At 42.6% G+C, this 15,365-nt stretch overlaps 1 protein-coding gene across 1 annotated transcript; it reads left to right on the top strand.

The window, feature by feature from the left end:
• Positions 1–10,387: 10,387 nt before the first annotated feature.
• Positions 10,388–15,365, top strand: LOC137732779 (uncharacterized). The gene is made up of 5 exons (XM_068472053.1): positions 10,388–11,203; positions 11,492–11,681; positions 11,994–13,763; positions 14,592–14,767; positions 15,234–15,365. Exons 1-5 carry the CDS (start codon positions 10,388–10,390, stop codon positions 15,363–15,365), a joined length of 3,084 nt encoding a protein of 1,027 aa, XP_068328154.1.

Below are 15,365 nucleotides of genomic sequence, written 5' to 3'. Positions count from 1 at the left end.
CCACATTTCAAGCCATTGTGAGAAATTTCATCCCCAATAAGCTGGAAAATGGGCGAGATCAACCACTTGGGCTAGCAACTTCCTTTATTGAGTGTCATAAAATTGGGCTACATCTAGCCCCAAAAACAGTGGATCTCATAAGAAAAAGCAACTCATGTAAGCAAAATTCTATCATTGTCACTCCACTTGCAAATACATTTATACTCTCCTTTAATTTTTTTTAATTCTTTTTTGGCTAATTAATGATTGTTTTAAATTCCAAAAAACTAAAATTTCAAATTGATTTAATGTTCATGGGCATTAGTGGGTGAAACTTTCAAATAAATTTTTTAAAAATTGTATGATACTAATTTACCAATTGGTGCTAGTTAAAGTGTTGTATAGTACATGAAAATCAAATTATTTTATAAGGCGAATGGGGGGGGGGGTGGTTTGTATCATTCAATGGACAGAATTTGAACTGTTTTAGGTTGAAAGGTTCTGTTTGGGCCCAAAATAATATTATTGGGCCGAGCTTAGGTTTATGTTTGGCCCAAAGTTTTTAAATGTACTATGGGCTGTCTAGTGGTCCTAAGCAATAAGGATCGAGTCCTATTGCAAGAAGGAGTGGTTTTGATAAGAGTGGATGGGTCGAAGTCCTAGTGCAATAAGGGTCCTAATGCAATGAGGATTCTTGGCCGGAAATGAATACGGCCTGAAAAAAGGGGTGAGTTCAAAGTCATAATAGAAGTAGGATTGGTCGAGATAAGGTTGGATCATAATAAGAAGTTCTAATTCGAATATGGTTTTAACTCGATCGTAAGGAGAATTGGTTGCTATAAATAGAGAGCAGAGTGCATCATTCAAGCCCCCTTCAATTTAACACACAAATTGCCCTTCGCAAACCTCTCATACATTTTGAGATTTTTTATTTTATTTTTCCGCCAACACACCTTCAGTTTGGATAAACAACACTGTGAAGGCAACCGGCGAACATCTTCGCATTGGATAAACAGCACTGTTGCCGTAGAATCAGCCGACCGAGGAGCACCTTTAGTTTGGATAAACAGCACTGCGTCGCGGCCGACTGGTTACCTATCCAAGTCTCGGTCGAGAAAGGTTTTCGAATCCTTGTTGGCAGAGGTTATCATATTAGCCTTCCCAGTGAAGTAAGGTGTTACAAGTTATTACATTCGGCACATTGAACGTCGAGTCATTTTATGATTGGATACTCACAAGTGAGTTTCAGAGTTCGGCATTCTGACGGCCGAACCACATTTACCATCAAGACATACATCTCTTTTGACTACCTATATCTGTATAATTTAAAGCTAGTTCGACGTGCTTATATTCTTACGAATATAATCACCGTAACCGAACTCGGCGTTGACGATTCGTGAACTTCTTAGAACTAGCAACCTTGCCTTCAGGCTCAAGAACCCGAAGGTCGAGACATGTTCCTTCCTCGGTTGCAGTTACAAGATCAAGAAATCAATAGCGCGCTTAACGGAACATCAACAAATTTTACTCTTCGGTCGAGCTCGGCCGATGAGTTGGCATACCCCGCATCAATCGAAGGACATAGTTAGCTCATTAGTTACTCGGCCTGCACGCCACGTAAGCTTGGTAGTTTTTAGGGTTAACATTTTGGCACGCCCAGTAGGACCCAGTGCTAAACCTTCGGAGTTCATAATCATTAAGACATGGTCAGTAAAAAAGAAAACAGTCATGGGAAAGTTAACAACCGACCTGCCGGTTCAGGGCCTCGGACAAGATTTATCACAGGCACAAAATCCTTTCATTACTGTGACACCTGAGGCTACAAGTACGAGGCACCGAGAAAATGAAGTTTGTCTCGACGGCCAGCCTCGCAACGTAGAAATTCCCAACAAAATCACATGCATTTTAATCGAATGAATAGTGGAAGACTGTGACGAAGATGGTGGGGAAGGTTCTGATCCCCCGACTAGGTCGTTTCTTCGAAGACAACTTGATGAGCAATCTCAGCAGGTCGAACAGTCGGTCGACCAAAAAATGAACAATTTTTGCTTGAAGTGATACGAAGAAATGGTGATACATACACTAGATTGCTTGAACTATTGGTCAGTAAAGCTTTCGAAGATAGACACATCGGTCAACCTCTACAGCTTCCATTTAAGAGTATTCCATTACAAGCCGAGACAGGATCCACTCGACTCCAACAGATTGACTTGGAAAAAAGGGGAGGATCGAGTAGTAGGTCGGACGAACCTGACTAGGGGGTGGAAACAACATCCTTCAATATGACCGAGGTCCAAAGGATGATTGATTCGACCTTAAAAAAAGGGCTGAAGTTCCCAAAATTCATCTATCCCTACCCGGCTTATGTGGAGAAGTTTGAATATCCTAAAGGCTTCAAGATCCTAGATTTCAGCCTTTTTGCTGGAGAATCGTCATTGTCTTTGTTAGAACATGCAGCTCGGTTCACTGCGCAATGTGGAGACGTTAACAGCGACTTCCATAAACTGTGACTATTCAACTTCTCACTCACAGGTTTGGCATTCGCTTGGTACATCAACCTCTCACCTAACTCCGTCCAGAGTTGGGAGAAACTAGTCGAAAAATTCCATGAACAATTCTATCGACCAGGGATGGAAATGTAAGTTTCATCATTAACTAGGATGGCTCAAGCATCAGACGAGTCACCAATGGAATACTTAACAAGGTTCAAGTCAGCCAGAAATTGGTGTCGTGTACCTTTCCCTGAAGTTGAATTCGTCATAATCGGTCTAAACAGCTTGGATGTGGACTACAAAAATAAATTCTTGGGGGCAAATATTCGAGATATATATGAACTGGCCCAGCACGTTGAGCAGTATGAATATTTAGCGATCAAAGCCAGTCAGCTACGCCTTCTTTGCTTTTATAGCCTCAACCTCCGACCGGCTAGCCTCATGAGCAATCTTTGCCGCCTTTAGGTAGTTATCGGCCCGTAGAGCTTGTTCAAAAGTGATAAAGTGCTGCTGGGTCTGTTCTAGAAGATCGGACATATAGACAACATTTTCGGTGCTCAATAAGTCGCCGTCTGCAAGGTCGTTCAGGCACTCTCCTATGGAGTTGAGGCCTTTACATTGGAGGACCTGAGAGGCAGAAAGGGATATGATTTCTTGCAGCTTGGCAAAAACATGGGATTAGGCCACGGTCTCCAAAGGCTCGACCGACGTGGTAGAAGAACCAACTGCTCCAGAAGTGTGCAAAAGTAGAACGTCAAGCTCGACCTCCCATAAAGGCTGCACAGGAAAAGGTTTTAAGTAGAAGGAAAAATTATAAAGAATATAGCAGAGGGAATTTGTTTTAAACCTGCCGAGATGAGACTTCGGCCATGTCCCCTGGTTCATTGCTCGAACCCAAAGAGCTCAATGGTCGAGCCCAGTGTTTAAGATTACTTCTCAATTCATGCGGCTGATGGAGGTTATCCATGTTTGACGGCCACTGAGATGGCCAGGAAATATAGATAACACACTTCGGTGCAAAGAATTGTCGGTGAAATGAATAGTCAAGCACCTGACATTTAATATTTTTCTCGGTTCAGATTTGTTATAGTAAAACTAACAAGAGAAAGGGATCGAGCCTTACAAAAGCCGAAGTGACGTCTTAAGGAGGAACGCCCACGATTGCGTGTTGCGGCGGATTTAAGGCATTAATGCGAAATAGACGTTTCGGCTGGTGCAAGTTTTCGAGGGTCATGATTAAGAGCTGCTAGGTTAATTAAAGGATTGCCAAGCGGCAAGATGTGCAGGGGAATTTGGATCGTGCGATCGTGCTTCATAAATGCACTCAATGGATGAGATGTTTGAGGCTTTTCATTATCCTTTAGTTATCTTGTAGAATTTAATTTCACTTCTTCAAGGTCGAAAGTCGGCTAAGGAATTCTAAGCTAAAGACCTCAGAAGCGAGGGGGCAATGTTTGGGCCCAAAATAATATTATTGGGCCGAGCGTAGGTTTATGTTCGGCCCAAAGTTTTTAAATGTACTATGGGCTGTCTGGTGGTCCTAAGCCGCTCAGTTAGGGCGGTCGATCCTATTTGCAAGAATGAGTGATTTGGATAAGAGTGGATGGGTCAAAGTCCTAGTGCGATAAAGGGTCCTAATGTAATAAGGATTCTTGGCCGGAAATGAATACAGCCTGAAAAAGGGGGTGAGTTCAAAGTCCTAATAGAAGTAGGATTGGTCGAGATAAGGTTGGATCATAATAAGAAGTCCTAATCTGAATATGGTTTTAACCCGATCGTAAGGAGAATTGGTTGCTATAAATAAATAGCAGAGTGCATCATTCAAGCCCTCTTTAATTCAACACACAAATTGCTTTGCGCAAACCTCTCAAACATCTTGAGATTTTTTATTTTATTTTTCCACCAACACACCTTCAGTTTGGATAAACAACACTGTGAAGGCAACTGGCGAACATCTTCAGTTTGGATAAACAGCATTGTTGCCGTAGAATCAGCCGACCGAGGAGCACATTCAGTTTGGATAAACAACACTGCATCGAGGCCAACTGGTTACCTATCCAAGTCTCGGTCGAGAAGGGTTTTTGAGTCCTTGTTGGCAGAGGTCATCTTGTTAACCTTCCCGGTGAAGTAAGGTGTTACAAGTTACTACATTCGGTGCATTGAACGCCGAGTGATTTTATGATTGGATACTCACAAGTGAGTTTCAGAGTTCGACATTCTGACGGCCGAACCATATTTACCATCAAGACATACATCTCTTTTGATTACTTGTGTCCGTATAATTTGGAGCCAATTCGACGTGCTTCTACTCTTACAAATATAATCACCATAACTGAACCCAGCGCCGACAATTCGTGAACTTTGCAGAACTAACAGCCTTGTCTTCAGGCTCAAGAATCCGAAGGCCGAGACGTGTTCCTTCCTTGCTCAACGCAACATCAATAAATTTTACTCCTCGGTCGAGCTCGGCTGACGAGTTGGCACGCCCTGCATCAACCGAATGATGTAGTTAGCTTATTAGTTACTCGACCTGCGCGCCACGCAGGCATGGTAGTTTTTAGGGTCAACAAGTTCATAAAAAAAAAAAAAAAAAATTAAGATAACAAGTCCAAAAATCCTCTTAGGAAAAGTTAACACAAAAGAAAATTATCACATAATCAAATTACTACATAAATAAATATATATAGCCCCATATACAACCCGAAAGAAATAGCCCCTCATTGGGAGAGATTCTTTTATAAAGCCCTAAAGATTCTTCGGAGCTCTAAAATTGGCTATATCCACCACTTATTCAGCCCTATATAGAGCCTCTTACTGAGGATGCTCTAATGGATGGTGCTAACCCATTATATTTAGGGCTAGCCCAGAAATTTTGGGGGCCCTGTGCAAGACTCCAAAGAAGGCCCTTAAAAAGTATAGAATTTTGATTGATATGTTTCTTTTACCACCAAATTGTAGTACTGAATGGCAACACAACTCTTGCTTTTAAATACCAAAAAACAAAATAAAATGAAACATAAAATAAATTAAAATAAAACACAAAAAAATAAATAAATAAAACACAACTCATGCTTTTAAAATACCCAAAAAATAAAAGAAAACACAAAATAAATGCCACTGGGCATATTTGTAGAACAGTGGCCAAAGTGGTCTCTGAGATTCTCATTTTGGTCCCTAAGGTTTAAATCAATAGAACTGATCCCTAAGTTTATCCACCGTCAATCATTTTGATATTTTCATGAAAATCTTCATTAAATAAGGAAAAAGTGACAAAATGCCCTTAATCTTTGTCAAAATTTTAGCTCATTGTTTATTAAATTAATAATATTTTTGTCATTTTAATCCTTATTTAATAGAGATTTTTACGGAATGAATAATATGATTGACGGTTGACAAACTCAGGAACAATTTCTATCAATTTCAAATTTCAAGTACCAAAGTGAGTTGTGCCAATCTTAGAGACAATTTTAACTAAAAAACCTTTATAAAACCAAAATATCCAACAAAATCATCAAATTATGCACTAGAGAAAAATAGTTCTTTTTTTTCTTTAGATCCAAAAATTAGAAATGAGGATTGTCAGAATAAGTTGACACAACTTGATTTGTTTTAACAAAGGAGAGTGATATCTACACACTTCTTTTTTACTTTTAACACGTCTTCTTAATTTTCTGTCGACGGATCGAATGAAGGATCAAAGGATAAAAATTAATAAGGGGTGTGTGAATATCACATCCCTTAACAAAAAATCATTAACTCTTTACCGAAACGTTGAATTTTTAGTGTTATTTCGTGTTTTGGTGGCATGTAATATTTGTCACTCAGTACTACAGTCTAGTGGTATTCATTTTCAGCTAGAAGTGAGATGTCTTATGTTCGAATATCGTGGATGACAAATTCGATGCCAAATTAAGCTGTCAATTATGCATTTGTGTGACTTAGCCAAATTTTCTCTCCATGTAAAAATATTAATGTACTAAAAAAAATTACTACATCCACAACATGTGCTTTGTGAAAGGAGTCAATCACAAATCTCTTTCATCAAGAGGATTAGCTGGCAACGCTAAAATTCAAATAAAAAAAATAGAAAAGAAAAGAATTGTATTTCCACGTGCTGCATGTTGATTGGACAAGATACGTGTCCTTTAAATGGGAGTGCGACTTCGTTGCAGTCGTCCATTCTAGGCGATATTTTGGCGGCCCGACCTCGACCCCACTCTTTCCTTTCGTGTAAATAAAGTTTTGTCCCCATATTACCCCTTGTGCCCTTCCCACCACTACTTATAGTTTATATTTTAGTAGATACCGTGGATCCTCAAATCACATTCGTTCATCGTATATCGTACAGTCAGAAACAGGATCGACCCAGGCCCAATGCAGGCAGGGGGATCGTTTGGGGCTAAAAAAAATTGGGGGCACCAAAATTATTAAGGTGGTATATTTATATATGTTTTTATAAGAGTATATATTTCTAAAATTTGGTTTAGTGACAAAGAAATTTAACTAGAACTAGTGGTTTTGTTGTTTAAAATTAGTGACGAGGTCTTAGGTTCAAAACACCATGTGTACTTATTAATATTCTAATTTTTACAAATTTCTTTTCATAATAGTATAAATTTATAAAATTTAGCTAAATGATCAAGAAGTTTAATTAGAAGCAATGGTTTTTTTTTGTCTAAAAATAACGAGAGGTCCTAAGTTCGAAATGCTATGTGCATGTTTATTTTTTTCAATTTTTACAAATTTTTGTTTGGTTGTTAATTTATTCAAGAAGTTTAATTAGTAGCCATGGGGGTTTTATTTTTAAACATCCGTTCCAATTCAAGTCTAATCTTCAACAAAGAGTAATGTATAGACTAAATTTTTAGACCAAATTTGCAAATAATATTACGTGTCATCAAAAGGTTTAATTTAGTGTTCATTCATTACTTATATATATCCTTAAAGACTCAAAAACATTATTATTTTTTTAGTCTTATATTGACGAGGTTTGTAAATAAGAAAAAATACCTCACGATTTATACAAAAACACTTTAAAAGCTCAGATGGAAAACAAAACTCATAATCTATCTACTTGTAAGCCCGAAGTTTTTTTGTTTCCTTCTCTCAATACAAAATAAATTAGTTATTCCATGTTTCTAAATTATTGAGTTTGAAGTGTTTTTCTAAATATAATTTTATCGATGTCTTATGTGTGTAAACAAATAATTTTTTTATATGAAGTGAGGGCACATTTTTTGGCGTCGCCTTGGGTCTCAAAAATCTCTAGATCGGCCCTGGTCAGAAATCATTGTAAATTTTTTATTTAAAATTGAATATAAACAGAACCTGACGAAAACTGGCCGCACAATATATGATGAACATATGTGATTGTAGGATCCCCGAAATCCTCACAAAAAGGATCCGGCAAGGATCCTCACTCATATTTTAGTACCATTGTTTCCCAACATAATTTTATACTTGGTTCATGAAATCTTTTATCTTCTTTTAGCATTATCACATCACATATTTATACCACATCAGTGTACTATCTTAAAATATCGCACATTCTAAATTCACTTAAGCGGTGTTGGGGGTGTGCTAAAGGTGAAATGGAACAGTGTGACATCCCGTCCCGGAAATATCGAAACGTATGTGTGAAATTACAAGTTTGCCCCTAGTGCGTTTTTGTCACGTTATTGGTTGTTTTGTGTGGTGTGGCAGGTGTTGGGCCACACACACACACTCACAGACACTGTCTCTCTGCCTTTCCCTGTCTCTCTCTCCCCCGAGCTCCATTCCTTCATCTTCCTTCTGAAAACGTACGGACAACACACAAAATCAACCAAACCTTAGCAGATCGAGGGAACCAACTATACCATTGAACTCGTGAGGTCGAGGCGAACACAGCCATACCATTTTCAGGTGAGAAATCCTTCGTTTTCACGTCGATTCGACAATGGCCGATTTGAGTACTATTCATGCAAAGGTTATTCATTGAGTTTTTGGGATTTCTAAGCTCGTAGGTAGCTTGGTGGTGTCCCAAGAAGCCTCAGAGTGCTTCGTTGGACGATTTTGGACGTCGGGATCACTGTGGTCGAAGTTGGCCGAGTTTTGAGTTTTGAGACAGGTATGATCGCGTGGTTTTTAGCTTTTAAAAGTTGTATAACGTGATTCTACTAGTCTAGGGCTTTAATTTGGTTCAAGAATCATGAAAAATGGTTGAGAAACGAACGAGAAAACAAGGTTTGAAGTTTTTCCAGTTTTCCGGCGCCGGCGACGGCACCGGAGACTGAACGGAGAAGGTGACGGAATATTCCGTCAGAGTTGACGGAATATTCCTGACGCCGTTGACGGAATATTCCTCACGGCGTCAGTGTGCGCCGCACGTGCCTGCGCGTGGCCGGCGCGTGGGGGCGCGTGCGGCGGAGGAAAATTTTTCTAAAAATATGGTTGTGATCCTGAGGTTGTGTAGAGCACGTTGGTATATTCATTTGTCCATTTTGAGCAATGTATGAGAAGTTATTACAAGAAGTTGGTTATGTGCTTTAAAGTTAACGTTTTTATAGCTATTTCGCATATAGGTGACACGTACCCCGAGGACGAGCGTGCACACGCGAGGCAGGGGGGCTACGACCCTTCTACATACCAGTGAGTGGGCTTTTGGTTTTCCGTATATACCTATATACTATATTTTCCCAGAACTTGAATAAATGTTTATTCATTATGCCATGCATTACATTATCGTTTTTCGTGCATCGTTGGGTACGTTATTAGTTGCATATATTTATACATATGCATAGTGGGTGCTGTGGACGCACAGGTAAGTGCCAGGTAAGCGTTATTCACGTTTATGTTTCAGTAGTGGTTTGAGACAGTTAGAGAGCTCATAACCTGCACCCCCGGTGTTAATGCTCCCGCCCGTGGCCAGGGCACAGTCCTTCACGTGATGTTCACCTCCCGCACCTTATGCTCACCTTGGATTCAAGGTAGGTGCACAGGCCTGTCGTACATACCACTTTAGGTGGTTCCGACTCGTAGGTGACCCGCAATTATTCGCCCAGTCTTCACGTGATCGTAGCACTTATTTACACCCAGGCCTGTCGTACAGACCACTTTAGGTGGTTCCGACTCGTGGGTAGGTTTAGATATTGAGATTGAGATTTGAGCTCTAGATGCAGCCGTACAGGTCACGTTAGGTGACTCTGGCTGCCAGATTACATGATATTGATATGTTTATACCTGGGCACTTGCATATCATTATGAGATTTCGGCATGGCGTATTATTTGAGCATGTTTGGCATATGTATTATGTGTATATATTTTCTGGGAAGTATACAGGTTTTACGGCGAGGGGTTAGAAAGTATTTTATAAACGGTTTTAGAAAGATTTGTTTTTGCCCACTCACGCTTTTGTTTTGCGCCCCTCCAGGTTTTAGTTGAGTAGCAGTTTCGGTGGTCTCCCAGAGGATTCTTCCGGCTTTTCTGATAGATACTCACCAGCGTAGGGTCACCTTCGGGTGTACTTTTGTCGCAACTTTTCTTTTGGACTGCTATAGTCTCGCTCTGAATTTGTATCTCGCTAGCACTTGTTCTAGTACATTGTATGCTAGTTGGTTTTTATTTATTCGTACTTTATATTACTGTTCTTTTAGCTTCCGCACGTGCACATGGCTACGTCACCTTCGTGTGATGGCCAGCACGCCCTGACCTCGGTCGGGGTGTGTCAGTTTGGTATCAGAGCTTAGGTTTGGCAGTCCTGTGTCTGTGTGAGTATTCTAATGGTCTTGGTGTCTTCTGTCAGAATTATGCCGCCTCGTCGGGAACCACGTCGCTCTTCTGAGTCTAGCTTCCCCGATGCTGCTCAGTTGGGGGAAGTTTTTGCTACAGCCCTTCAGTCAGTATTGCGCCCTCCCCAGAGGACTCCTCTGGAGACTATGTACAATCTGAAGTTGGATAAGTTCAAAGGTAGTGAGGGCCACGAGGGCGCAGAGCGTTGGCTAGAACACATTGAGAAGACTTTCCGTGTGTTACATAATCAGGGGAACCTTCCTATGGAGAGGTGGGTCGAGACGACCTCATGGTTTTTGGATACGGAGTCTGCAGCTTGGTGGGAGCAGGAGCTTCGTAGGTTGACTCCAGATCAGAGGACTGATTGGAATGTTTTTACGGATTTATTCAAGAGGAGGTACGTGCCCCCTGAGTACATCGATCGGAAGAAGCAGGAATTCACCGAACTGAAACAGCGGAAGATGACAGCGAATGAGTACTACCGCAAGTTTACTGATCTGTCCCGCTACCATCCTGATGTTGCTAGTAATCCAGCAGAGATCCTCCTTCGTTTCCGTTTGGGCACCAGGAAGAGGTGGCGTTCTATGGCGACTGCTGTCCACAGCGAGACCTACCAGGATTTCTACGAGATATTATTGAGGATAGAGGATTCTGAGAACATGTCGAGCGACAGTGAGGAAGAAAAAGATGGCAATCAGAAGAAGGACGACAAAGGTAAAGGTCAAGCATCGCTCGGGCCCCGTCAGACTCAGAACTTCAAGAGGGGTGGTGCTAGCTCGAGTTCTTCGAGTGGTGGCTTCAGTGCCACTGGACAGGGTCGTGGAGGTAGATTTTCTGGTGGTGCTAGAGGCCAGAGGCAGGGCGATGGTGGTCGAGGCCGAGCCCCTATTTGTCGCAGGTGTAACAACCGGCATTTTGGCGAGTGTAGGCGTGGTAGCAGTGGTTGCTTCACGTGTGGACATGTGGGACATAGAGCCGCGAATTGTCCCCAGGGTCAGCTGCAGAAACCGCAGCAGACTTTTATGCCACCACCTCCACCGCTCCAGCAGATCCAGGGTCCGACTAGCTACGGCCAGACGGGTCGAGGTGGTGCTTACCACTATCAGGGTGATGCTGTTCCATATGCTCCGGGGCAGTATCAGTATCCCCAGGATCCCTATTCCCAGGGTGGCTATCCTTAGTATTCGGGCGGCTATATGCCGTATCCTCCAGCTCTAGTAGGTGGCTCTCAGTGGTACCAGGGATGACAGTATCAGCAGGGTGAGATTGCCACTAGCAGTGCAGGGTCTTCGAGACAGTCGGGTCAGCCCAGTCAGGGGCGTGGTGCTCAGGGACGCGGGGTACAGGCGAGCAGAGGCCGCGGTGGGCATCAGCAGGGACAGGGGCGTCTTCACAATATTTCTCTGCAGGACGCTCAGAACAACCCAGACTTGATTATGGGTACGTTAAACATTCTTGGTTGTTTTGCTAGAGTCTTAATTGATTGTGGAGCTACACATTCCGTGATTTCTCATACATTTGCTCAAGTGACGCAACCTCGCCCCACACCTCTAGGGTACGATTTAGAGTTCGCTATGCCTAGAGGAGAGAGATGTGTTGTAGATTGTGTGTACCCAGGATGTCCAGTGATGGTCGAGGGTGTTGTTTTATCAGCTGATCTTATCCCGTTAGATATTGTCGACTTTGATGTGATTTTGGGCACGAATTGGTTGCACTTCTATCGTGCCAACATTGACTGTTATGGGAAAGTAGTTACATTTCACCGTCCTGGACTACCTGTGGTTACTTTTGTGGGTGAGCAGAGTGGGGTGAGACATGGCGTTATCTCAGCTTTGCAAGCGAAAAAGTTATTGTCTAAAGGTTGCCAGGGGTACCTAGCACATGTGGTGTTAGATGAGGCCGCTCCTGGTAGAGTTGAGGATGTGAGAGTGGTCAGACATTTTCCTAATGTTTTCCCTGAGGATTTACCTGGTTTACCCCCAGATCGAGACGTGGAGTTCACTATTGAGTTGCTTCCAGGTACTAATCCTATTTCTTTAACTCCTTATTGTATGGCTCCCGCGGAGTTAAGGGAATTGAAAGTTCAATTGCAGGAGTTAGTGGACAAGGGGTTTATTCAGCCTAGTACTTCGCCTTGGGGCGCTCCAGTTTTGTTTGTGAGGAAGAAGGATGGAACTTTGAGGCTGTGTATCGACTACAGGCAATTAAATCGGGTGACGATTAAAAACCATTATCCATTGCCTCGTATTGATGACTTGTTTGATCAGCTGAGAGGTGCTTGTGTATTTTCCAAGATAGACTTGAGGTCTGGTTACTATCAGCTGAAGATCAGTAGGGATGACGTTCCTAAGACGGCGTTCAGGACTCGTTATGGTCATTACGAGTTTCTGGTTATGCCATTTGGGTTGACGAATGCACCAGCTGCTTTTATGGATTTGATGAATCGCGTGTTCCAGCCTTACTTGGATAGATTTGTTATTATCTTCATCGACGATATTCTGGTGTATTCTAAGTCGAAGGCGGAGCATGTTCGACATCTTACTTTGGTGTTGAAGAGGTTGAGGGAACACCAATTGTATGCTAAGTTTAGCAAGTGCCAGTTCTGGTTAGATCAAGTTGCGTTTTTGGGGCACATCATTTCTGCTCAGGGAATTTTGGTGGACCCTCAAAAGGTTGCAGTTGTGGAGAGTTGGGAGCAACCGCGAACCGTCACCGAGGTGAGAAGTTTCCTTGGCTTGGCGGGGTATTATCGGAGATTCGTTAAGGATTTTTCGGTGATCGCCTTGCCACTGACGAGGTTAACGAGGAAGGATGTTAAATTTGAGTGGGATGATAAGTGTGAGCAGAGTTTCCAGCAGTTGAAGCATTGTCTCACTCATGCACCTGTTTTGGCACTCCCAGACGATAGTGGTGATTTCGAGGTTTATAGCGATGCTTCCTTGAATGGTCTGGGATGTGTATTGATGCAGCATGGTAGGGTGATTGCTTATGCTTCGCGGCAGTTGAAACCTCATGAGTTGAATTACCCTACACATGATTTGGAGTTGGCTGCCATCATCTTTGCGTTGAAGTTGTGGAGACACTATCTTTACGGAGAGAAGTGTAGGATCTTTACAGATCACAAGAGTCTCCAATATCTTTTTACTCAGAGGGAACTTAATCTTCGTCAACGGAGGTGGTTGGAGTTGCTCAGCGATTACGATTGCACGATTGATTATCACCCTGGTCGTGCGAACGTAGTGGCTGATGCACTTAGCAGAAAGTCTCAGGGCCGCATTAATGCATTGTACGCTAGCCGTATTCCTCTTTTGGCGGATCTGCGTGCGACAGGAGTGAGGTTAGAAGCAGAAGACCGAGATGTGGCTTTACTTGCTAATTTTCAAGTTAGGCCAATTTTGGTCGATCGTGTGCTTGAAGCTCAGGTAGCTGATCGGGAGACTCAAGAATTAATTCAAGCTCGAGAGCAAGGAAGGAGGCGATACCTCAGAGTTCGTGATTCGGACGGCATGTTGATGCTAGAGGGTAGAATGTTCGTGCCTAATAATGTGGAATTGAAGAAAGAGATTCTCGATGAAGCACATATCTCGGCTTACGCCATGCATCCAGGAGCTACTAAAATGTATCATACCATTCGACCATTTTATTATTGGTCGGGTATGAAAAGGGAGATAGCCGAGTATGTGAGCAGGTGTGCTGTTTGTCAGCAGGTTAAAGCGGAAAGGAAGAAGCCGTTTGGGTTGTTGCAGCCGCTTTCCGTTCCAGAGTGGAAATGGGAAAATATCACTATGGATTTTGTGTACAAGCTCCCGCGTACACAAAATGGCTTTGACGACATTTGGGTGATCGTTGATCGGCTTACTAAATCGGCACATTTTATTCCAGTGAGAGAGAAGTATTCTTTGAGCCGTTTAGCGGAGTTGTTTATCTCGAAGGTTGTGAAGTATCATGGTGTCCCTGTGAGTATTGTCTCGGATCGTGATCCACGATTTACATCGAAGTTTTGGGTGGCTTTTCAGGAAGCTTTGGGCACGAGATTACTTTACAGTACGGCATATCATCCACAGACAGACGGACAGTCAGAGAGAACTATTCAGACTTTGGAGGATATGTTGCGAGCTTCGGTACTACAGTTTGGTGATGCTTGGCACCAGCGGTTAGATTTGATGGAATTTGCTTATAACAACAGTTTTCATTCGAGCATCGGCATGGCGCCATTTGAGGCCTTGTATAGCAGAGCTTGTCGCACACCGTTGTGTTGGTCAGAGGTTGGTGAGAGAGTTTTAGTGGGTCCCGAGATTGTCGAGGAGACTACTCAGAATGTTCAAGTAATTAAGTCTAACCTGAAAGCAGCTCAGGACAGGCAGAAGAGTTTAGCAGATCGGCATGCTACGGACAGAGTGTACGAGGTCGGAGACTGGGTATTTCTGAAGCTTTCACCATGGAGAGGTGTTGTGCGGTTTGGAAAGAATGGGAAGTTGAGCCCCAGGTACATCGGACCATACGTGGTCACAGAACGAGTGGGTGAGGTAGCTTACAGGTTGGAGTTGCCTCCGGAGTTAGCTAGAGTGCATAACGTTTTTCACGTGTCTATGCTCCGACACTATGTTGCTGATCCATCTCACGTGATACCTCCTCAACCGCTAGAGATTAATCCAGATTTGACGTATGACGAGGAACCGGTGACGATCATCGATTGGAAAGAGAAGGTTCTGAGGAACAAGACGGTGAATTTAGTGAAAGTTTTGTGGAGGAATCATTTAGTCGAGGAAGCTACATGGGAGACAGAAGATCGGATGACGGATTTGTATCCTCGATTGTTCTTTGACAGCTAGGGGTTGTTACTTGGTTGTTTTGAATTTCGGGACGAAATTCTATTAAGGTGGGAAGGTTGTGACATCCCGTCCCGGAAATATCGAAACATATGTGTGAAATTACAAGTTTGCCCCTAGTGCGTTTTTGTCACGTTATTGGTTGTTTTGTGTGGTGTGGCAGGTGTTGGGCCACACACACACACTCACAGACACTGTCTCTCTGCCTTTCCATGTCTCTCTCTCCCCCGAGCTCCATTCCTTCCTCTTCCTTCTGAAAACGTACGGACAACACACAAAATCAACCAAACCTTAG

This window comes from Pyrus communis, chromosome 4 (assembly GCF_963583255.1).
Source record: "Pyrus communis chromosome 4, drPyrComm1.1, whole genome shotgun sequence".
Taxonomy (NCBI): Eukaryota; Viridiplantae; Streptophyta; class Magnoliopsida; order Rosales; family Rosaceae; genus Pyrus; species Pyrus communis.
This window is presented reverse-complemented; position numbering and strand designations above follow the sequence as displayed.